Here is a 26,449-nt window from a genome sequence, read left to right as displayed (position 1 = left end):
GTCCAATAAAGCATGAGTATTGATGCTACCACGTGGACCAGAGATCGTAACAGCTATTATTTTTAAGAAAGGTCGATAATTCGGATGTTTATTATTATTACTTGGTGAAAACGAACTACTAGCGTGAGCAACGAAATCAGTCGTCTCTTTGCTCGAGGATTCATCAGAACTCTCAAGTTCCCCAGAGTGAGGAGTGGAAGACGATTCACCTTGTTCATCCTCATTTTCAACCACATAGGCAATATGTAATAATTTATGATGTCTAGAATTACATTTTTCATTGGTACAAATCTCTTTAGAAATATCACAGTTTTTATAATTGTGCAAACCTTTTTTGAGACATTTGTGACAAAGTTTTTTCCCTTTTACAAATTTCCACCTGTCATCAACTGACAATGTCTTAAAATCACAACAATGAGATAAACTATGTTCGTTATTACAAAATAAGCATATCTTTTTATTGTTGGATATGGGATTTGATGATTTTTCATGATTTTCAGACTGATAAATATACGGGGCCGTGGACGTAGATGGTTTGTATGTATTAACTGTGTGGACTTTGTCAGCTTTTTTAGGGTAATTAATAGGCTCATTGAGAAGACCGAACTTGAGTTGTAGGTCCACCTCTTGTGCAAGGAAGGAGGCTAGCAGCTCAAGTTTAGTAGTCCTCTGGGTGAAATGAGTAGCTGCGTAGTCAGCCCATCGTGTTCGTAATAGAGGAGTAAGTTTACTAAGTACCGATTGAAAGAGCTCTGGTGATTCCAAGTAGGGTCTTTGTTCTAAAAGTCTCATTACCTCCACTGAATTACGGACGCGGCAAGAGAATTTATGAAGATCACTAGAATCGGTGTTGACCTTTGGTAACGAACGGATTGACGCAACTTCTTGTAGGACAATTAATTCAGGTCTGCCAAATCTTAATGCTAAAGCCTGTATTACCTCGATAGGGTCTCGCGCGGAGACTAGCAGTACCGCCACAGAATCTTGTGCCGCTCCTCGCAGCGCCATACCAATCCGAGTCAAGTTGTCCGAAGCCGAGTATGCTGCTTGTGTATTGTCATATACACGCTTGAAGGTCAACCAGTCCAAAGGCTTCCCGTCAAAGACCGGAAGACGCCCGTCTCCAAACGTCTTGTGCTTATTATTATTTGATAATGAGGTGATGGCCTGTGCTAATAAGGTTATGTCACTAGGCGATTTTTCAATTGAAGAAATGGGTTTAATTGTAGTTGAACTACAAATCGGCCTCGTGGGGCTTCTACTAATTATTAAATCGTTAGTCATATGTTCTTTTAAGACAGGACGGAGAACGTTTTGAGAGTTTGTGGCAGGCATAGTATAGGTGCTATTACGTGTCTGTAGAGGTGCTGGAATTGCCGCAGAACGATTTATTTTATTAATAGCTGATTCGCTACAAGGAACATTTATATTAATGTTCTGCGGTTGCAAATCTACGTCTATCGTAGTTATAGCAGTGTCTAAACATGTGTCTAGCCATTTCCGAACCTCCCTATTAGAAATATAACTTTTGGAACGACGACTACTACGTACGCTACCTCTTTCCTCCAAAGCGGCAATTTGTGCTTCTTTTCGTAGTTCTAAAGCAGCGCGCTCTCGTTCCAATACGATACGCTCACGTTCGAGGGTAGCCCGCTCCAAGAGTGCTATTTTTTGGGCATAGTCTGATTCAATTTCTAGAGTACGACTTCTTATGGTAGCTGAAGAACCTGAAACAGAACTAGCCGCGCTGCTGGGAACTCCGGTGGTTTTAGCGATTACACTCGACGAGGGAATGCCAGGGCTTCCGTGATGTACGGTAGAAGACTGGCCCTGTTCCACATCAGATGCACTCGTTTTTTTTGTTGAACGTGTCTTTACCATTGTCTTTGTTGGCGAGAGGACCAATATTTTAATTATTAATGTTTCTAAGGACTGTATATATTTTATATTATAATTTTAGTTACAAGAGAAACTACGGTCGCTGATGGTAAAAGACATATATTTCAAAGTGACAATAAAAATCGAACGAAACATAAAATATTTAAATATATATATAAAAAAATATAATTATCATATAAAAAGGTGCGTTATGCACACTTACTAATATTACAATTTGGTGTTTTGTTATGTTATTTCTGTTTGTCGCGCTTTCAAGCCAAAACCAGCAAACCGATTTTAATAAAATTTGTTACACAGACTCTGAGAAAGGACTCAGCCTACTTTTTATTGCGAAAAGGGTTGTTAGACGTTGAAAGGGGGGATAAAAGATTGTATTTTTTTTTTATACTACTATGGTGGCAATTAAGCATACGGCCCATCTGATGGTAAATGGTTACCGTAGCCTATGGACTCCTGAAACACCAGGGGTATCACTTGCGATGCCGACCCTTAAGAACAGTGTTGGAGGAAAGGTGAGCATGAGGTCAGGTCAGTTAGCCCATCATGACTTGAATATGTCATGATGGGCTAATAATCCCAGTGCTAACAATGTACGCAGTTCCCCCTGGAAACCATCCTGATAAATTCTTGATATTCATCAGGAATTTAACAGGATGGTTTCCAGAGGGAAAACAATGTACGCAAACTGACCTCATGCTCATCTTATCATTCACCACTGGTGCCCCGCTTGCCAGTTCTTCTAAATTGAATCTGTATACTGAACTGAATGGTAGGAAAAAATTACAATACAAAAAAATTTGAAGTTAAAATGTCCTACATGAATAAATGAAGCTAGAAGGATAAAACTTTTTTCTTTGGCTTTACGACTTAGATTATGAAATATTTGTTCTTTATTTGGTCCAAGCGGCTGTAGCCGCGGGCCGGACGTAGTCTCAGGCACAGATAGTGTTATATATATAAATCACTCACCAAAGAGGCGGACCTCTGCTGCTTGAGCTCATTCTGTCGTCGATGGCTTTCCTCTCCAACATCAGAGTACTGTCCTGACTTGCGGCCACTGCAATTAACATAACACACAGTCACACACATAAATCACAGTCTTATTCACAGAAACTTCACAATTATATATATTCCTTATTGTACTTATTTGACGACCTCGGAGGTCTAGCGGTCTAGCACACCGCTTTACGTCCAATTGTCGCGGGTTCGATTCCTCGCACGGCACAAACATTTGTATTCACGAGTATGATTGTTTGTATCGGTCTGGGTGTTTTCTATGTATAATATGTATGTATTTACGAAAAAAAATATATATGTATTTATATCAGTTATCTAGTACCCATAACACAAGCTGTAGTTAGCTTAACTTGGGTCTAGATGGCGCTGTGTGAATTGTCCTGAGATTATTATTATTACTTTTAAATAGAGTAGAAAACTTAATTATATACAAAGTGGGCAAGGTGGTCTTATCTCTAAAAGAGATCTCTACCAGTCAACCCAACAGTGTGGCATAGCTATTAGTGAGTTGGTAACACTATATACACTTATTAACTACTCGCCCCGACTTCGCTTCGCCGCCCATATTATAATACATGTATATATAACCTTCCTTTTGAATCACTCTATCTATTAAATAAAACCGCCTCAAAATCCGTTGCGCAGTTTTAAAGATTTAAGCATACATAGGGACAGACAGCGACAGCAACTTTATTTTATACTATGTAATGATTATAGTTATTGACATCTTATTGACATCTTATTGACATCTTATTGACATCTTATTGACATTGGATCTCTATTATCTGAATAAATAAAATTATTATTATTATTATATTCCCTTTGGTGTTAAAAAGGCGTGACAAGAGCAACATAGGCATTGCATAAATCTCTCGCTTCCTTCACTTAAGAATAATTTATGTAAACAAGTATACGAGAGTTGGTTATAAGATTTGTTACAATAATTTACCGTCCTTTAATTTATTTTGCACGGTGCAAAGAACGAATCTGTGACAATCGAAAGTAACGTTGCAAAACTGTTAGACCAACGATGGCTGGAATGAATAATTTTAAAATAAAACATAATATTTTCATTACAATCAATCAACATCATCATCAATCAACATTTCTGCGTAATCCTGAAAACCACATTGTGAGAAAGTGCATTTCCATGGCTACAACAAAAAGAGGACGAGGCAGGCCACCAACTACCTGGTTGACAAATGTCCATAGGGACATGAAGGATTTGTGCCTGTCAAATGACGATGCTTACCAGCGAAATGTATAGCGCCCCAGGATTAGAAAAGCCGACCCCGAGTAATGAAGGCGAGGATGAAGAAGAATCAATCAACATCATCACCATCATCTTCCTTATCCCATTTATTTGCGGTCGGCGTAATGTTATTTCCATTCATCCCTGTTCGCAGTCATTTCGTTATTCACTCCCATTATTGTCATATCATCTTTCACACAGTCCATCCATCCCTTTTTCGGCCATCCTCTGCCCTTATAACCATCCAATCAAACGGCGATGATATATCTTATATATAAAATTCTCATGATTTCATGATTCTCATGAAATTTTGTGAGCGTATTGAGTAGGTCTGAGAATCCGCCAACATCTATTTTTCATCACCCTAAATGTTAACTACTGCAAAACAACGTTTGCCGGGACAGCTAGTCTTATATATAAAATTCTCGTGTCACAGTTTTCGTTCCCATACTCCTCCGAAACGGCTTGACCGATTCTCATGAAATTTTGTGAGCGTATTGAGTAGCTCTGAGAATCGGCCAACATCTATTTTTCATCCCCCTAAATTTTTTATTTTTATTTTAAGGCAAAACAACGTTTGACGGGACAGCTAGTATATGATATGAAAAAATACCTAGCCGAATGAACAACCGCATCCGTTTTTGAAGTCGGTCAAAATATATCAGAAATGGACCGTGAAATGAATGTGGTATCGGCCGTTACGCTTCACTTCACTGCCAGTGACTTATCAGTCTTTTATTCGTTTTTTGAGGCCTTTTTTGGAGGCGAGTGTACATCTACAGTTTTGTGTCCATCATGATTGATCAATCGCTTTGGTGCCTGTATGATATTAGATTATATATATTTATTGATGATTGATCAATCGCTTTTAGAGCTATATGATATTAACTTAGTAAATAAATGTTTGATAATCAACATCGAGTTAAACTATAAGCTACAATTTTGAAATAGAATTATTAAAAACTGGTTATAATTACTAATAATATTGCGTAGCTCAAACAGTTAAACGTAAGCTCTTTAAAACTAAGTTATACCACAGATAATATAATATTAAATAGTTATACTTATAAATGTATAGTTAAGTTTACGTAATAAAAATTAATAATTTTTTCATACTTTAAGGCAAAATTTATTTATTCATGTTTATTATTTATTTTTACTTTACCATAAAGCTCCTATATACTATAGCTAGTCTTATATATAAAATATTACGCTTTTTCCGTCCAACAAATTTCTGCAAATAAATCTAGACCATAGCTCCTTCAAGTAAACTGGCTTGCAGCACCGTGTGTATATTTACACGAACCATTTGGAGCCACTTTTGACCCCCTCATAACTCAAAAACTCTTTCACACAAACCTGTCAAATTTGGTTCATATATTGAGACTTGCGAGATAAATATGTGTTCCAAATTTCATAAACATATCTCAAACGGTTATTTAGATATTAATGTCCAAAAATCGTCATTTTTATCACTGATCAACTATAGATCAAAATTATAACCCACTTTTTCAAATTTGGTATGCAGATAGGTAATTAGGTGAATATAAAGGAAAAAATCTGAAACTGGTAAATTGTTATCATTTTACTACAATTTTTCACTTTAATTGATTCTATTTCAACTTATATATACTAAAATTCTATGAAAACGTCGATAGCCACCAATTGACATTGATCCCTGGCGAAAAATTTCATCTTGTACTAGACGGAAAGTAATATTGTATGAAAACGTCGATCATTACCAATTTACGTTGACCCCTTCACATCAGTGTCGATAACTAGCAAACTTCAAATATTAATTGAGCGGTAAACACTAGTTGCTATAATTTAGATTCTGTCTAAAATATACTCGTACTTATAACTAGGAGTATAGTCGAATTTCGTATTTACATATTATGTTATTAACTGAGATTTGGTATTAATTATTGTTTCAATATTTAGCGCACATCGATAGTGTAAAATCATTATTTTTATAAATAATTATTAAATAATAGGCATTTCGGTATAGGGCGCCGCGGATTAAATTATACTTATATGTATATTTGTGATTATATTATTATTACATTATTTTAGTAAATACGTATGGTATAGACAATAGTTTAAACCAAAAATTAATAACAATTTTAGTATAGTTATAAGTAGGAATGTACAGTTAACTCGAGAATGAGAACTTATTGGTAACAAATTGTTTTCTTGAGAATTCAATAGATAACAGTCAATTTGTTACATAATCGTCTTTACGAACTATAACGTGTCAATACGAAGTTTCAGACATTAAATAATGTATATGTTGATAGAGAACAATTCCGTATTTGCTTAACATGTGCTATTACTATCCACAAATCACAAGGCCTTAGTTTTGGCAGTCCTCTTCTCAACATAGCCTCCTCTATATTTAATAAAGGGCAGGTTTACGTTGGACTCTTCAGAGTTAAAACCTTAGATGGAGTACGTCTTAACAATTTAGATCCAAGTCACGAGAGCTCTATTGTAGAGTACAACCATCTGTGGACGTTATACCGCCCCGATTTGCCCAAAAATTCCTGATACTGAATTGGCATTGCACTTGAACATTTAAAAGTTACAAGAAAATATAGAAAATAACACAAAAAAAAGACAATTATACCCCGTAAATATACGAAAATACAGTAATTTATCAAAAATAATTTGGTATTAATTGTGTATGGCTTGATAGTTAGAAACAGAAAAAGGGGCAGTGACAGTTTGAATGAATCTTTTTAAATTGTTAATTGTTGCCATTACAAAACGAAAATATATACATACTACAAAATATTTATATTTATTTTAGGTTCAAATTGTCTTGAACAGTGTAAATAAAAACAAAAACTCCTATATAACCATATGACAACTCTAGTTGTTGAAATTAAATTAAATTAATTTATTTGCGAAATTCATTTACTGATTTGACGACCTCGGTGGTCTAGCGGTCTAGCACAGCGCTTTCCGTCCGATGGTCGCGGGTTCGATTCCTCGCACGGCACAAACATTTGTAGTCATGAAAATGATTGTTTGTATCGGTCTGAGTATTTTCTATGTATAATATATTAATAAATATTCTATGTATAGTATGTATTTACGAAAAAAAAAATTATCTATGTATTTGTATCTTTTTCTTTTTGTTGTCTAGACACATAATATAAACTATTAAAATTGTCCTGAGATTATTATTATTATTATTATTATTTGACTATATTTTATACTACTGTTAAGGTTTCACCCGCGCCAAATTGATAGCCTATATGTTTTTCTGATGCATAAGGAATACTACTGTAAAGTTTCATTAAAATCCGTTCGTTAGTTTTTGCGTGAAAGATGAACAAACATCCATTCATACACATAAACTTTTGCGTTTATAATATTATTAAGATTTGTATGGTGTATATGTTTTTATACGCCATACAAATCTTATATCTATATCTGGTTATGTGTTTTACAGGTGTATGGAGAATGAGTGCAGTGACCCGTTCAATGGTCGACACACAATTAATATCATACCCGTAATTACCAACTGTCGTTTACATAATCACCGCTGGAGACCAATATTTCTCCGTACATCCAATGTATCTTATAGGGAATAATGAACAACGATAATGCGATATTGCTGACGAGGGTATCGTTTTAATAAGAGGTGCTATCTATCTGGAAACTCTACACTCTTAATCTTAATACAGATTTCTTCAATATTGTTTCTTACGAATATAATAAGGCTTTTAACAAAAAAACTATCAGTATTAGTAACAAAACAAAATTTTCAGAATGGGCTACAAAGGGAATTTTAAAAGTAGAAATATATTATTTGATTTATATGATCAAAAAAAATACCGTTTCGATAGTACATTCGTAAATTATGTAAAAAGATACTCAAAAACTTTTAAAAAGGTATGTAATGTAGCAAAGTCAAATGTAATTATCTAAATAAAAAAATTAAAGAATCCAAGGATAAGATTAGGACAGTGTGGAATATTATTAATAAAGAAACTGGCAAAGTTAAAAGTCCATATAATGATTTTACGTTAAATTACAATGATAAACTAGTAACGTCCACAAAAGAAATAGTCAATATTTTTGAAAAATTTTTCGCTAGTATTCCAACTGATATTACGTCCTCTTTGGACTCTTCTCCAAGTACAGCTAAATCATTCCTTATTGACAATGTTGCTTCGTGTCCGGTTACATTTAAATTTACATTTATTGACATTGCTACAATTACGAAAACATTTAAACAATTAAATTTAAAAAATACTGAAGACCGTTGGGGCATGTCTGTTAAAGTTATTAACACCGCTGTAGATGTTATTGCTCCATATTTAGTAACTATCTTCAATAAATGTATTTTTGACGGTGTTTTTCCCAATTTAATGAAACATAGTAAAATAACTCCACTTTTTAAGTTAGGGGATAAAACTGAAGTAGGTAATTATAGGCCCATTTCTATCTTACCAGTACTAAGTAAAGTGTTTGAAAAAATTATGCTCAATCAGATGCTACACCACTTTAAAATAAATAGACTGCTTCACAGTCGGCAATTTGGTTTCACGGCCGGTAAATCAACTTACGCTGATTTGAAACACATTTTTGACTGTTGGGAGAGGTCACAGGATGCTATCGGTGTATTCTGTGACCTCTCAAAAGCATTTGATTGCGTTGATCATGAAACACTCCAAATTAGAATATTACAGTATTAGATACGAAGCACTAAACATGATGAAATCCTATCTAAATAATAGAATGAAAGTTGTTGAAATAAATGGTGTAAAGTCTGAGGGCAGTAGTATTAAAATGGGTGTTCCTCAGGGCTCTATTCTAGGTCCTTTCTTATTTTTAGTTTACATAAACGATCTTCCTTATATGGTAGAAAAGATAGCTGACATAGTTCTGTTTGCTGATGATACTTCATTAGTATTCAAAGTCAATCGACATATTGATGATATGGACGAAGTAAACGGTTCTCTCTCTTATGTTTTAAAATGGTTTACGGCAAATAATATGCTACTAAATGCAAATAAAACTAAATGTATCAAATTTACTCTCCCCTATGTAAGGCCGGTAGATTCAAAAATCGTATTGGACAATAAATCTATTAATTTTGTTGACGATACTGTATTTCTAGGTATCACATTAGATTCCAAGTTGCAATGGGGTGCTCACATTACTAAATTGGCGAGTCGACTTAGTTCTGCCGCTTACGCGGTAAGAAGAATTAGACAATTAACAGACGTGGCAACGGCTAAACTTGTCTATTTTAGCTATTTTCATAGCATTATGTCGTATGGTATTTTGTTATGGGGCAAAGCAGCTGATATAAATACAATATTTACTTTACAAAAGAGGGCCATTCGCTCCATTTATGGTATGGGTTCCAGGGAGTCATTGCGAGAGTGTTTTAAGGACTCAAATATCCTCACCGTTGCTTCTCAATACATTTATGAAAATATCATCTATGCCAGAAGGAATATAGACAGTTTCAAAAGAGTTAGTGATTGCACTAATAAAAGCTTACGTAACAATAACAAACTGATTTTACCTAAATGTCGTTTGGCTAAAGTTAGTAATTCGTTTTATGGCAATTGCGTAAGGTTTTACAATAAAATACCAGAGTCTGTTATAAATCTGCCAGAAAAAAGATTTAAATGTCAAATAAAACAGTTCCTTTGCAAAAAAGCTTACTATAAAATTGAAGAATTCGTTAACGATAATAATGTTTTTATAGAAAAACTTTAAATCTATAGCACTGACAATATTATCTGATTACATTAATAATGAGTGCGTAGCGACTTCTATGTTGATTGTCGCATGCCTCTTACTTGTTATACTGTAATTATTTATATAAAAAAAAACATCTATTAAAAAGAGCAACACACAAGTTTCTTGCTCATTCTTCTTGTGATGAGTCTGCGTTCCGAATGAGTGGTAGAATCAAAATATGACTATTCAAAAGTGCTTGTAATGAGTTTATTTGAATAAAGATTATTTTATTTCTATTTCTATTTCTATTTCTAATAATAATAATTATAAACGCAAAAGTTTGTTAGTTTTTTTTTCGACTACGAAGTCGGACAGTTAGACCACGTAAGTTGAGTCTGTGCGACCGTTACTGAAACCAACATGTAGGTACATTTATGAAGTTTGGAAACTTAAGTCTGTGCGACCGTTACTGAGACCAACGTACGTAGGTACATTTATGAAGTTTGGAAACTTAAGTCTGTGCGACGTTACTGAGACCAACGTACGTAGGTACATTTATGAAGTTTGGAAACTTAAGTCTGTGCGACGTTACTGAGACCAACGTACGTAGGTACATTTATGACGTTTGGAAACTTAAGTCTGTGCGACGTTACTGAGACCAACATACGTAGGTACATTTATGAAGTTTGGAAACTTAAGTCTGTGCGATCGTTACTGAAACCAACATATGTACGTACAATTATGAAGTTTGGAAACTTAAGTCTGTGCGACGTTACTGAGACCAACATACGTAGGTATATTTATGAAGTTTGGAAACTTAAGTCTGTGCGACCGTTACTGAGACCACAGATAATATAATATTACATATTGAGACCAACATACGTAGGTACATTTATGAAGTTTGGAAACTTAAGTTTACTTTTTTTTTCGGACTACTCTAATGCTGTTGGCCGCAGATGGCCTTTACAGCTTCACCGGACGATAGGGGGCGAGTGCAGATGGCATTCCAAACCCGCGGAAGGCCAACCCGCCTGACAGACACGACTTTAGTCTGAGGGCACCACTAGGGGTTCGAACCTCGGCTCGGGCCGTCGTAATATCGATACCCGTTTGAATTGGACGGGGAATCGTTCGGTGGGTTGTTGGTATAGATGGGTGTTTGTTACTCTTTCACGCAAAAACTACTGAACGGATTTTGATGAAATTTTACAGTAGTATAGTCTATGCATGGGAATAACGTATATGCTATATTTTTTTTATTGAAATTTAACGCGTGTGAAACCGCGGCCACAGTTAGTATATAATAAAAAACTGATACGCAAATTACAATTGCGATGTCTATTCAAATTGATGTTTGTAGGCGTCTATACACTACACATACAAATAAATTATGTGTCAGAGCGTTATTCTCGTCCATAGGCGGCTATTACACCAGGTGAGCTGTCAGTTTGTTCACAACTGTCAGCAATATAAAAAAAGTGCAAAATTGCAGCTCCAATCTTTTAAAACCATTCTGTTTACATGATTGACATAGTCTCGTTAACCGTTTACCGTCAAATGGGCCGTAAGATTGTTTGCCACCATTGTAATATAAAAAAGTTGTATTAAAAAAACAAAATATAGTAATTTTTTTTATAGAATTACATTATTTTGTTTAACTGCTCTTATTTTGAAATCAGTCTGTTAATATATATAATATGAACATATGTATAATAGCCATAGTCATTACATAGTATAAAATAAAGTCGTTGTCGCTGTCTGTCAGTCCCTATGTATCTTAAATCTTTAAAACTACGCAACGCATTTTGAAGCGGTTTTTTTTATAGATAGAGGGATTCTATAGGAAGGTATATATGTATAATACATGTACACCCGCGTGAAGCCGAGTGAGTAGCTAGTATTAGTATATATTCTTTAATATCTTTTATTTTTATTTACTTTTGTATGAAATGAAATATGAATTTCAATATGATTGTAAAACTTAACCGAAATAAAATACATACATACAAAGATTAGATAGAATGAGAGACAACTCTTTTATTTTTAATTGTCCACACTGATTATTTAAACGATTTTCTGACGATCTATTTCATCATGGAGAAAACATGAAAAAAACTATGAAAAATATATTCATTTTACCATTTTTAATTAACGGTGCCTCACTGTAGTTAACAAATACTACAGTATTATGTACCCTTATAGGTAAGTACCGTAGAATCGTCAAGCTGTCAGTTTATTCTCAACTGAGTGGTAGAATAAAACGAGTATAAAATGATAGGTTACCTGGATGCGAGTTTGCGGTGCGCTCGCCTGCCACCGCTGATCATGGACAATGTGCTCATCACGGCAGACATCTCGCCAGCGGCTGACAATCATGCGCATGTGACCTGCACACAACAACAGACATACATTAAAATTAATATAGAATATTTTTATTTATAATTATTTATTCATATATTATAAATAGCTAACATATATATATCCTTATCCTTACTTCCTTACTATATCATCATTACATGGTATAAAACAAAGTCGCTGTCGCTGTCTGTCCGTCCCTATATATGCTTAAATCTTTAAAACTACGCAACGGATTTTGAAGCAGTTTTTTTAATAGATAGAGTAATTCTAGAGGAAGGTTTATATATATAATATATGTTCACCCGTGCGAAGCCGGGGAGAGTAGCTAGTATTATATATTCTAATATTATAACGTGTGAATACAAACTACCAATCAGCACTATTTGGGTGAAATATAAAGAGATGATCTTTTGAAGATATTTTCACAAGATAAAAAAGATCTCCAAATCTCGGATTCCCTCGTCTTAAGTCCGATCCCCGTTGAAAGGATGGACAGGGGAAGCAAGTCTTGATGTCGAAATCTATAGTTTTTAGTACCAGCTAGGTACGAACTCACGAACTTTCGTGTGTAAATCGGGCTAGTTAATCACCAGGTCATAATTCTCTCAATTGTTAGTACGCTGACAATCGTTTGTAAGTAGTTTAAGTACTGTTATTGTAGTAGTTAAGTAGTTTGTAGTAATTACAAACAATGCTCACCCGTTGAGCACGGAGTCTCCTCGAGATAACGGAATGTTAGATCTTAAACCGACAATTACGTATAATTGTTAGAAGACAGTTACAACAGTAACAGTATGTATTTATATCTAACAATTAACCGACGACCTCGGTGGTCTAGCGGGTTAGCACACCGCTTTACTTCCGATGGTCGCAGGTTCGATTCCTCGCACGATTTAAACATTTGTATTCATGGTTAAACTGTGCGAGCATTGTATTTACAAAAAATATATATCTATGTACTTATATCAGTTGTCTAGTACCCATAATAAAGGTTCTACTTACCGTGGGACTAGATGGCGCTGTGTTAATTGTCCAGTGGGTTATTTATTTATTTATTATTTATTCGTTACTTGAACAATCATTTGTTAACATTGTTTACTTTTAACTAGGTACTTAGGTACTATCAGATTATTATTTATTAAAAATGCAAATGATAATTCTCAGTTCTTTGCTTTCTATCAAAAAGGTTATAGTAAATTGAAATCCTTCGATCTAATAAATTATTATATTATATCGATATGTTGCAAACTTTTTATTTTTTGATCAATTTTCCTCGGTGTTTTGGCTAACCGACTTACTTTTTTTTTTTATTGGCTTGTTTGGGCTATTTTCAGATGTGTAGCACCTGTAGCACTGCGACCTACATAGATCTATTGTGCTCGCCCTTTTCAGAGTTCGCTACCTAGACCCGTCAGGGACAAGAATTGAAGGATATTCTTAGGAAACCGACTTACTTACGATGGTCGCAGGTTCGATTCCTCGTACAGCACAATGATTTGTATTTTTTATGTTGTTTCTATGTATATTATTTATGTATTTACAAAAAAAAGTATAGTGTTTTATAAGTAAAGTGTTTATATCAGTTGTCCAGTACCCATAACACAACTCTGCTTAACTTGAGACTAGATGGCGTTGTATGTATTGTCCAGGGATGTTATTGTGTACGGTATATCACCATAGTGCTCAGGAATGGCAAACGCATGTGGGATACAGGCATTACAAACTGAATTTGAACTGAAACTTTAAGGTTTATTTAAAAGAGCGACACACAATTTTCTTGCTCGTTCTTCTTGTGATGAGACAGCTTTCTGAACGAGCGGTAGTTTAAAAAAATTTATGACTATTCAATGCTTAAATTAAGTTTATTTGAACAAATGATTTTCTATTCTATTCTATTTACGATGCTCATCCTACTATTCAAATGTATAATCTAAAAATATATATATATATAAAATTGGAGTGTCTGTTTGTAATATTGAAATAACCGTTTTTACTATATGATTATAAATAGGGTACATACACCAAAATAACATTTTTGTCTGTCTGTTCGTTCCGGCTAATCTCTGAAATGGCTGGACCAATATTGACGGGACTTTTTTTGGCAGCTAGCTGATGTAATAAGGAGTAACTTAGGCCACTTTTATTTTAGAAAAAATCCTTTATTTTTGAAAAAAATAAAGTTAAATTGCACGCGGACGAAATCGCGGGCACAGCTAGTAATACTATAAACGCGAAAAGTTTATAAGTATGGATGTTTATTACTCTTTAACGTAAAAAGTACTGAACGGATTTTGATGAAACTTTACAGTAATATAGCTTGTACATCCGATTAACATATAGGCTAAAAATATCAAGCGGACGAAGCCTTTTTTTTTTTTTCGGACTACTCTAATGCTGTTGGCCGTAGCTGGCCTTTACAGCTTCACCGGACGGTAGGGGCGAGTGCAGATGGCACTCCAAACCCGCGGAAGGACTTATGGAGCGGCTGAAGACCAACTCCTGCCTGGCGGATACGACTTTAGTCTGAGGGCACCACTAGGGTTCGAACCTCGTCCGCCGTTGTAATTTCGATCCCCGTTTGAATTGGACGGGGATCGATCGGAGGGGTCGGGCGAAGCCGCAGGAACAACTAGTATAATAGTTTGTGAGTACAAATAAATTAATCATGTTATTATATTATTATTAATAATATAATTTTATACGAATGACGATAATCAAACATTTCTCACAATAATCCATTAAACAGAAGGACGTGTGCACAATATGATAACAAACGTGAATTGTGTGAACTCGAGTAGCGGTCGCGAGTCTTTCATTTGGACATTTACGACCTGTTGATTGTTTGTAACCGAGGTGCTTGTGGCTTTGAGCATATTAATTGTCGCTAATGAACCTTTAAATATTTTAAAACTCGTAAACTGGATGATAAAATGTTTATTTTATTTTAATATGTTTTTTTTATGTAAATGGAATTACGAATTTAAACCACCCATTTAAAATGTTAGTCGGCTAGCTGTACTCGCGAATTCGTACGCGTGGAATTTAACTTTATTTTTATAAAGTATAAGATTTTTTTTCTAAAATAAAAGTAGTCTAAGTTACTCCTTTTTACATCAGCTACCTGCCAATAAAAGTCCCGTCAAAATCGGTCCAGCCATTTCAGAGATTAGCCGGAACAAACAGACAGACAGACAAAAATTCTAAAAAATGTTATTTTGGTGTACCGATACTGTATGTATTTATATTCATATGCATGTAGTAAAAAACGGTTATTTTAATATTACAAACAGACAATTCCAATTTTATTTATATGTATATATAGATGTATAGATTAAGGTTCGTTTTCTCGCACCGCACTAACATTTGTATTCACGAGTATGATTATTTCTATGTATAGGTCTGAATGTCTATATATATATATATATATATATATCGCATGTATTTATATCAGTTGTCTAGTACCTATAACACAAGCTCTGTTTAGCTTGGTACTAGATGGCGCTGTGTGAATTGTCCTGAGAAATAATAATAATAAGAGTGTTTTTTTATACTACAACGTTGACAAACAAGACGGCTCATATGATGGTAAATGGTTACAGTAGACTTACTGAAATCTTAGCCACTCGGATTCATGAATTTGGTGCTGCACTGCTGGTTGAGTTAGGTTTTTTAATTGCTAGGGTAGGGAGTTCTGCAACTAGGTTAGCAGTATACCCAGGACCCCGCACGTCTCATCTGGTCAGATTTAATACACCTGGCCAAGGTCGATCGACCTCAACGTAATTTCTTTCATACACAAGCTTCAAAAGTATTTGCTATTTCAAACTTAACGAATATTGTGCGCACACGCAATTACCTTTTTAAACAGCTCATGCCATGACTAATTCAACGGCCGTGTCTGACAGATTAATTTGTTGTTGACCTAACGGCTGGAGAATGTTTTTTTACGTCGTAATGATGAGTAATAATTATTTTAACCTTTCTGCTGCGAGTATGAATGACGAAAAATTGAGACATTTTATATTTAATAACTGAGAAAGGGAAATTACTAACAGTATGTGTGGTAAACAAACACCATCTCCCTTTCGTCGGTTATTAAAATGTTGCATCACTTCCCTAATATTACTATTAATAACTAGCAGTACACGCCACTACGTCTGCGTGAAAAAAGTTAACTTTATTCAGTTCTAAAAACAGACAGACAGACAAAAATTGTAAAAAAAGCTATTTTGCTGTATTACATCATATGCATATAGCTAAAAAATGGTTATTTAAATCGGTCCAGCCATTTCAATTTTATTTATATGAACAGACAGAAATAGTTGTTTGGGAGTCCCATTCTATATTCCCGATATATCCGTACAGGTCAAATTTCGCGTGAATATATCTGAGACGAATGTTAACCGATTGTAGTTTTGCCTATATAACCTGTTAGAATAAAATAAATAAAAATGTTAAACGGCTGATTAACATTTTTATTTTTTTATGTTAATTTATCAAACGAACAACTCTATAATAGTCTTTCAAAGTCATAAATTATAATCGTTTTAACATCAAATTAACATATAATAATGTTGTTTAACATCTAATCAATAGAATAGAATAGAAAATCATTTATTCAAATAAACTTAATTTAAGCACTTTTGAATAGTCAACATTTTTTTAAATCTACCGCTTATTCGGAAAGCTGTCTCATCACAAGAAGAATAAGCAAGAAACTTGTGTGTTCCTCTTTTAAACAATCCTTGTAAGTTCACAAGTCGAAACGTGTGAATACAAACTACCAACCAGCACTAATTTATTTAGGCTCAAATATAAAAACACAATAAGATTAAATCAGTCGTAGTGATAAGAGCAGACCAGTCCCTACAAGCAGCACTCGTTTCACGAGTTGACGGATGAGCCAGCCATCACTGCGGATGACCTCTTCCATATTTTAAACGAGCCCATATATAGACCCATAAAAATATATTTGTTCTATTTAAAAAAAAAAAAAATGGTATGAGGTATAAAAAAATTAATGATAAACATATTTGTAAAGAAATATTAAAGATAAATTGTATATGATATTGGAGAAAAATATAATTAAAGAATACAACACGTATTGGTAGATATTAGTAAAATTGTAATTGTATTACATGATGTAATCGTTTTAACGCTCAAATCGTATAAAATAATTATAATAATATATTTGTTCTATTTAAAACTAAGTGTGAGAAAAAAAAATTATGCAATAAATATATTTGGAAAAAATAAAGAATAATATATAATAATAATCTCACGTATTGGTACATATTAGTAAAATTGTAATTGTATTACATCTAGTCCCATGTTAAGCTATTACTAAACTTTATTATGGGTACATGTTAACTGTTATAAAAAATATTAATTAAGTGACATATATTTTTTTCGTAAATACATACTTAATATACATAGAATCAACAAACTTGACTATTCAAAAGTCATATTAAGTGAATACAAATGTTTGTGCCGTTGTTGATAGAGATAATTGATAATGTACGACCATTGGACATAAAGATACGGTGTGAGCGCTTGATGTTATACACATTTATTGTATAGGTCGTCAAAAAATGCTACGTTATTTATAAGTATTTATTGAGGTTACATGTTTCAATATTATAAAAAATATTAATTAAGTGACAAATATATTAATAGATATTTTAAATGATCACACAAGTCTTTTACTTATTCTACTTGTGATGAATCTGCATTTATCTTACAACTAAACAAAATAACTAAACACTATTACAAAACAATATTAACGTTTATTTGAATAATAGATTATTTCTAGTCTATTCTATTAGTAAAGGGCCAATGATGATTGTAACGAGACTACATGTTATTTAAGAGTTATCTAAACTTTATAAATTAATATTGAAAATCAAATTCAAAACACATTTATTCATTTAAGACATTTTAGCCGCTTATGGATGTCAAATTTACCTTTAGACTATTGAGTAAAAGCTTAACAGTTGATAGAGAAAGTAAATCTTATCAAATTCAAAAATCATTTATTCATGTAGGACAGAATTTTACCCGCTTATGAACGTCAAGTTTTTACATTATAATTTTTTTCCAGTCCAGTTCGGTATATAGATCCAATTGAGAGAAACTGGCAAGAAACTCAATTGAATTACTTTTTTTTAAGTCAGTTTATTTACAATGTATATTTATATAGGTTTCTATGTGTAACATAAAATGACAATCCCGTGCATGAACAACTATTGCCATGCACGCTCGTCATTCAAGTAATCATTTAGTGAGCGCTTTGCTCTGTAAATATTATTTTACAGATGTTTTCAATTTCTTTAAGGGTAATTCCAGTATATCCTTTGGTACCCATTCCCATAAAATACCTATTGACTTGTTCTAAACGATGCTTATAATATTATACAATGTACAGTTAGTACACAGTTTGCTAACATCGGCGCAATGGACTGTGATAATAAACAAATAGTTAAATAACCAATAAACGAGGACCACAGAGTAGATCTGTAAACACAGAGTAAGGCCCTCTAAGACCACTACTTTGTGTGATTTTAGTTATTCTATGGAAAAGCCACGCTGGAAAGTATTTATCGAATAGGTACCGGTTGACGGTAATCGAGTAAATAGCTTTCCTAACGATTTCCATTGAATATCTAGTGGCAATTCGCGTTGCGTCACAAAAGAAGATCTACAATTACGTCGAATTGGGTATTGTCATTAGGTTTTATTTGAATGGAAAAGAAACTGGCAGACCACCTGATGGCGGTTAGCATCGCCGATATATATAAACAGTACCTACCACGCAAACAGCAGAAATTCTAAATACCTGATGCGATGCTGTAAATCATAGTTTAATTTGTGTTGATGGTATTTTCACATCTCTCTAATATTTTTATTCATAAAACATATGAATGCGTAACGCATTTTAAATCTATACATCTATACAATTATACATATAAATAAAATTGGAGTGTCTCTTTGTAATATTGAAATAATCGTTATTTACTACATGTATATGAATATAAATACGATACAAAATAACATTTTTTACAATTTTTGTCTGTCTGTCTGTCCGTTTGTTCCGGCTAATCTCAGAAAGTGCTGGACCGGTTTTGTAATAAGAAGAGACTCGCGAGTTTTTTTAAAATAAAATTAAAAGAGTTTTTATATTGCATACAGGTAGCTGATGTAATAAGGTTATAATAGTAAGGCAGAACCTATTGTAACGTGCTGTTACGAATTTATTATTCGAACAAAGTCACCCACCCACTTCGAACAATGTCTTTTGGAAAACCGATTACTCGTATTTTGATAGTATAGAATAAAAAACGGACTAGTGAATCAGTATTTTCATTTTTTGAAGAAGGAACGCTGTATATTACCATCTTTTTCTATCTCATGCGAAAGTTACCGAAACATGCCGAAGGTTCACTATTCTACGGAACCTCTAAATAAACCAAAATACTTACAATGTCACCTAATGATTGTACCATCAATAGCTTTAGTATACTTATCTCTCTAATATATAGCACCTGGCATTGTCCCTTGATACCATGAAAAGGCAAGTCAGCTCGTCACTCGGTCGCAGTTACCGCAAGATTGATGACTGCTCGGCCTCGCCGCGGCATATGGCGTAATAATACGACAGATGATGCCGAGGAATTGCTACTCATTCCTTTAATATATTTAACCAGTCACCACAGACTGGCTACTGAATAATATAACCGAATAGCTGTGCCCGCGATTTCACCCACGTAAACTTTCAAGATATAAATTTCAATATAAAATACAATCTATATTCTGATTCTGATTCTGATACATAAGCTACATTACTGCAAGTTTCATCAAAATTCTTTCAATTGTTTTTAAAGAGTAACAAAAATCTAAACTCACAAACTTTCGCGTTTATAATATTATATTAAGACAATATTGTTTTCCGTACACGTGTCTACAATAAATAAAGTCTGAACACACGAGCAATGGTAAAAGTGATCTCAAGATTACGACTAGCTATCTCTTAATTCCGTCTGCATCACACTTGCTTAACATTTATCATTATAATCCGCTTAATTTACATAATATCTTATTAAATATAAATACAGCCAATGTGTTATTCTGATGTATAATCTATATTACTGCAATCCATTCTTACAAGCTTTTGCGTTTATAATATTACTAGCTGTACCGGCAAACGTTTTGCCTTAAAATAAAAAAAAAAAAGTTGGACTACCCCTAACATTTAGGGGGATGAAAAATAGATGTTGGCCGATTCTCAGACCTACTCAATACGCTCACAAAATTTCATGAGAATCGGTCAAGTTCGTCGGTCGGTCGTTCGTTTCGGAGGAGTATGGGAACGAAAACTGTTACACGAGAATTTTATATATAAGATTAAGATTAAGATAGTTTTGGCACAACATTCAATATATAAATTGAACGTGTGGTACATCACGAACGAAAAGACTTTTGTAATTTACAGAATTTCAACTAAATACTATAATATGCATTACTGATAAAGACATTTTACGGTATGCTAATTATAATTTATAGTCCAGTGTCCCATAATAAATAAGACACGTAATAGACAAATATTAAAACTTGCAAGTTATAAAACTGTGGGCGCGTGCGGTGCTATACCAACTGTAATAGCGCAGTAATGACCCTTATTTGTGCAACGTATATGATAACCACAATAAACGATTACGTGAACACTATGATGATCAGGGTTGCCAGTTGCATGTGGATCTGCCATCGTAAATTCTGCAATTTTGTTATCACCAACAGAGCCCACTTCCAATTGAAAATAATTAGTAAATAATTAGTTTATTAGCATACAACGTTATAATTTAATTTTGTCATTGCTTTCTTGATTTAATTGATTGATTTTAGAAATATGAAAGCGTAGCGGTTTTTGTATTGATTGCCGCATGCATTCTTATGTAAAATGTGAATAAGTACTATAACTATCAGATGGCAATTGTAAGTAGCTTTGACGTAGTCTAGTGTTTTGAGTAGTCATGCTCACTAAAATGTCGGTGCCCTCATTGGGCTAAAATATGGTCGAGCGCAGTGATGGCTCCGTCATACTCGTGAACGGGTGCTGCTTGTAGGGACTGGTCTGCTCTAATCACTATGACTGATTTCGTCTTATTAATTGTTTAACCTTCCGCACACACTTAAAAATGTAAAGTATTCGTTCTTCTTGTGATGAGACAGCTGGCGGTAGATTAAAAAATGTAATGACTATTCAAAAGTGCTTCAATGTAAGTTTATTTGAATAAATGATTTTCTATTCTTCTATTCATTCTATTGAAACTGGATGAATATTACGACGGCGTCAAAGTCGTATCCGTCAGGCGGGCTTCCGCAGATTTGGAGTGTCACGTCAGGCAGGAGTTAGCCTTCAGCCGCTCCATAAGTCCTTCCGCGCGTTTGGAGTGCCATCTGCACTCGCCCCCTATCGTCTGGTGAAGCTGTAAAGGCCAGCTGCGGCCAACAGCGTTAGAGTAGTCCGAAAAAAAACTACTACCTACCAGTTTCCCTTATAATGTATATTATTGTAATTTCTAACAGTCAACGAATTATACATTTTCTATACGTTTCAATACTTTTATTACACCTATCCAGGATTATACATGGTCCAAAACTTCGGAACTCATTTATGCTACGCATAATTCGACGTCCTCGGTGGTCTAGCGGTCTAGCACACCGCTTTACGTCCGATGGTTCGATTCCTCGCACGGCACAAACATTTGTATTCATGAGTATGGTTTTTTGTATCGGTCTGGGTGTTTTCTATGTATAATATGTATGTATTTACAAAAAAATATCTATGTATATGTATCAGTTGTCTAGTACCCATAACACAAGCTTTAGGTAGCTTAACTTGGGTCTAGATGGCGCTGTGTGAATTGTCCTGAGATATTATTATTATTATTATATACATATATATATATTTTACATCTCCCTTTTTACGGGGGTAATATATTCAAATACGCGGGCCTTAGCCAAGCAGGATGAGTTATGTGACGAAGAAAGAAATTTTCTTACTATTCGGCATGTGTTTAGTATGACGGCTTTTTGTAATAGGTCTATTGTAGAGGAGGGGATATGCAACGTGTCTAGGTGTTTGATAAGACCTTTTGGTATAATTCCTGTGGATGACAAAACTATGGGTACTATGTGGATGGTGTGTGCTTTCCATTGTTTTTTTAATTCTATTGCTAGATCTGTGTACTTTGTTAGTTTTTCATTGACTGTGCTTTGTATATTGTGTGTGTTTGGGATGGCTATATCTACAAGATATACCCTTTTATTGATTTTATCGTGTAATGTTATGTCGGGTCTATTGTGATGTACAGTTTTGTCTGTAATTATTGTTCTATCCCAGTACAGTATACAGTGATCATTTTCTAATACAATAATAGGGTTGTATTTGTAATATGGAACTTTGCTTTCTATGAATTTATGTTTATGTGCTATATATATTGATGTATAATTGTAACAACTTGATCATGGCGGTGCTTATAGAAATTTATTATTAAAATAGAAATAATCTTTATTCAAATAAACTCATTACAAGCACTTTTGAATAGTCATATTTTGATTCTACCACTCATTCGGAATGCAGATTCATCACAAGAAGAATGAGCAAGAAACTTGTGTGTTGCTCTTTTTAATAGATGTTTTTTTTTATATATATAATTACAGTATAACAATATATTATTATTATGTTTAACGGTTGGCAGCCCTGATGGTGATGAAGACAAATATGGATATGTGACCGAGCACACTAATGGTACGAGTGTATCCGGCCAGTGCTCTGCGTGGAGGCATATAGTCTGTTCATTATGCGTGAAATTAGGAACGGAATCAAAAGAAAGCTTTAATCTATAATTTATTACTGTAGCAAGAACTTAGCGCAGAAGTGCTTCTGAATTTTTTTTATTTAATTTATCAAATTCGCGTTTGTTAATTGCCATACTTCTCCAAAACGGCGTGACCAATTTGATGAATTTTTATATGTATACTCAATAGTTTAATGTACCCATAACTATAACAACATATTTAATGGGCCCATAACCAGCAAAAATTAATGAAAATAGGTAGATGTTTGAACAGACGTCTTTTATTGCAGAGCGCAGTGACAGAAGTATTATAAAATAAAAATTATATAAAGAACATCATATTTTGAATATGGATAAAAAGAATATAAAAACTGCCAGTGACTCTCATTGTAGGTCTAACAAATAAGTTAGATAATAAATTGTTCTCGTCTTTACACCCCTAAGTGACAAGGGTAACTAATCCCATTTTTTATATTTTTTGGATTTTTTTATGATGTGGCATTATTAAAAACATACAACCTTAATGTTTCACTGTTCTACGACCAACGCCTATTGTTTAATAGCGAAATTTAGAAAAATATATACGACAAGATAATGTTTGTCGAGTTTGTCGAGTCAGCTAGTTAGTATTACCTATATTGGTAAACATAAAAAATTCTTATGTTTACCAATATAGGTAATACTTCATCATCATCATCATCATCAGCCTGTGTCTGTCCACTGTTGGACATAGCCCTTTCCCAGAGACTTCCACCATGTGCGGAAGAGCGCCTTCCGCATCCATCGACTCCCGGCCACTTTTATAATGTAGTCGGTCCATCTTGCAGGTAATACTTATTAAATATAAAATGTAAACAGGTCTTCGTACAAAATGTAAAAGGGTCTTATTAAATACTAATCGGCTAAAATTAGTTACAATTTTTCAACATAGATGGCGCTCTAGTGTTAAGTGATTGAAGCGCATTTACTTTTTTTTATTTATGATTGTTGTAATGGCAGTCTTTAATACAGATACGTCAAATCTATACCGGTGTTTTAATTAATAACAAATTAGTTTTTTATTTGGTTTACAATTACAAACAGTAATTGTAAACCAAATAGTTAGACCAGCATCCGAGATACATTAAACGTAAAACAACTATTGCCATACACATTTGTCATTTAAGTAATCGTTTAGTGAGTAATAGGCTATGCTCAATAAATATGATATTTCTATATAAGTACAATTTACTATAATACCGGTTTTATTTAGGATGACGTCTCGAGTGATCTATGACTATAATTTTAATCAAAATACAGTTATAGAAACGTTAAATTAGAGTGTTAATGGTATGACCCACATTAAGCCCCAGGCATCCAGCCTGGGGCTTAAAGTCAATAGGTCTTTTATGGATAATAATAATATAAAAAATTATAGAATAGATATAAAAAATTACAATAAGATACCAAAGGACATTTTTAATTATTAATAGTTTCTTAAGGACTGTATATATTTTATATTATAATTTTAGTTTTAAGAGAAACTACGGTCGCTGATGGTAAAAGACAAATTTTTTCAAATTTGACAAATAATAGAACAATATAAAATGGATTTTAAATATATATAAAAAAATACAATAAAATTCTAAAAAGGTGCGTCGTGCAAAACTTCTGTTACATGAATTCATTTAGCAAAACATGATAATTATATGGTGATTATTATATTTACATATTATTTTATATTTTTAAGGTTTTTAATTTTAGGTTCTTAGTTGCACAATTAAGTTATGTAAATAATAATTATATTAATCCATCTCATAACTTACTTGGGCGACGTTTGTGTAATCTTATATATAAAATTCTCTCTCTCGTGTCACAGTTTTCGTTCCCATACTCCTCCGAAACGGCTTGACCGATTCTCATGAAATTTTGTGAGCGTATTGAGTAGGTCTGAGAATAGGCCAACATCTATTTTTTATCCCCCTATTTAGGAGTGGACCACCCCTAATATTTATTCGGGGTGGTCCACTCTTAAATTTATTTTTTATTTTTTAGAGAAAATTTTTTGTTGTTTTTTTTTTATGACATACAAAAATACATACAATCCTAAATTTTCACCCATCTATCATTAACCCCTATTTTTTTTATAGCGTTATTAATTTATATGGCAAAACAAAGTTTGCCGGGACAGCTAGTATGAATATATAAATGAAAATTAAGAGAGATGCTTGTCGTCTACAAGCATCTCATTTGTTGCAATTCAGTCAGCTGTGTTTGTGTGTCAGTCTGTTTTTATAAAGCGTAATGTCAAAGTTATAATGTAATTGTAATAAATGTTAATTTGTTTGTAATTGTAATAAAAATATTCATAAAAAGTGTGTCCTGAAATTAACACGTTTATAGCGCAGTGACAGAAGTGTATAAAACAAATTGTATATAAAGAACATTATATTTTAAATATCGATAAAAAATATATGAAAACTACCAGTAATTGTCATTGTAGGTCTAACAGTTAAGAATTTGTAATCAGGGCGGCCGATCGCCAATAATATTGTTATTTCTAATTAAATGTCCACATAATTTATTTTATCTAATGGACCTAACTTAGAAAAAAGAGGATAACCATAGACAGAAGAGGAAAATTTCAAACTTCATTCTAATGATTAGAAAAAAGAGGAAACCATAGAAAGTTTCCTCTTTTTTCTTAGAAAGAAAAGAAAAGAAATTAGAAAAAAGAGGAAACTTTCTATGGTTTCCTCTTTTTTCTAAGTTAGGTCCATAAGTAGGTCCGTCCGTCTAAGTATTCAAACTTCATTCTAACAACAATAGCTTCAAAAGTGTTCAAATTAAGTTTATTTCAATAAATAAATTTTAATTATATTCTAACGAAACCGAACAAAATTTAGATGTATTCTCATACAATCATACAGAATCCTCACTGTACATAAATAAAGACATACACGTACTACCAGATGCATACGTATAGCTATGAAGGGCTATAGTTTATGTCGACCCATCCCACTGTTGATTACTCGTGGTAATGACGTGTAATAAACGAGTATAAAGTGATGTCAGTCATAAAACTATATGATACCAATAAATAAGATGAAGAGATATACCATACATACCCCGCAGCGTATATTTAACCAGCATTAATGTTAGTTTAGAAATTGTAATATGAATTTAAAATATTGTCATTAACGAGAAAATATTAATTATTTAAAAGAAAATAATTAAAAAGGATATATTAAATTATAGAGAAAATATTAAATATTAATTATAAAAGGTAAATAAAAAAGGAAAGTGATTTTTTTTCGGACTACTCTAATGCTGTTGGCCGCAGCTGGCGTTTACAGTGCAGATGGCACTCCAAACCCGCGGA

The 26,449-nt window shown here is 33.4% G+C and overlaps 1 protein-coding gene across 1 annotated transcript in view; it reads right to left on the bottom strand.

Moving 5' to 3' along the window:
- The window catches only part of LOC131854119 (uncharacterized), a 155,320-nt gene that overhangs the window by 83,813 nt on the left and 45,058 nt on the right, over positions 1-26,449 (bottom strand). The window contains exons 2-3 of the mRNA XM_059205250.1: positions 12,158-12,261; positions 2,869-2,956 (exon numbers count right to left, since the gene is read on the bottom strand). Of these exons, the coding sequence (XP_059061233.1) occupies positions 2,869-2,956; positions 12,158-12,228 (159 nt within the window). The 5' untranslated portion in view covers positions 12,229-12,261. The remainder of the gene's footprint in view (positions 1-2,868; positions 2,957-12,157; positions 12,262-26,449) is intronic.

The sequence above is a fragment of the Achroia grisella genome, unplaced genomic scaffold, assembly GCF_030625045.1.
Source record: "Achroia grisella isolate CSIRO2021 unplaced genomic scaffold, CSIRO_AGI_Agris_v1 utg970, whole genome shotgun sequence".
NCBI lineage: Eukaryota > Metazoa > Arthropoda > Insecta > Lepidoptera > Pyralidae > Achroia > Achroia grisella.
The sequence above is the reverse complement of the archived record's forward strand: the minus strand, read 5'-3'. Positions and strand labels throughout refer to the sequence as shown.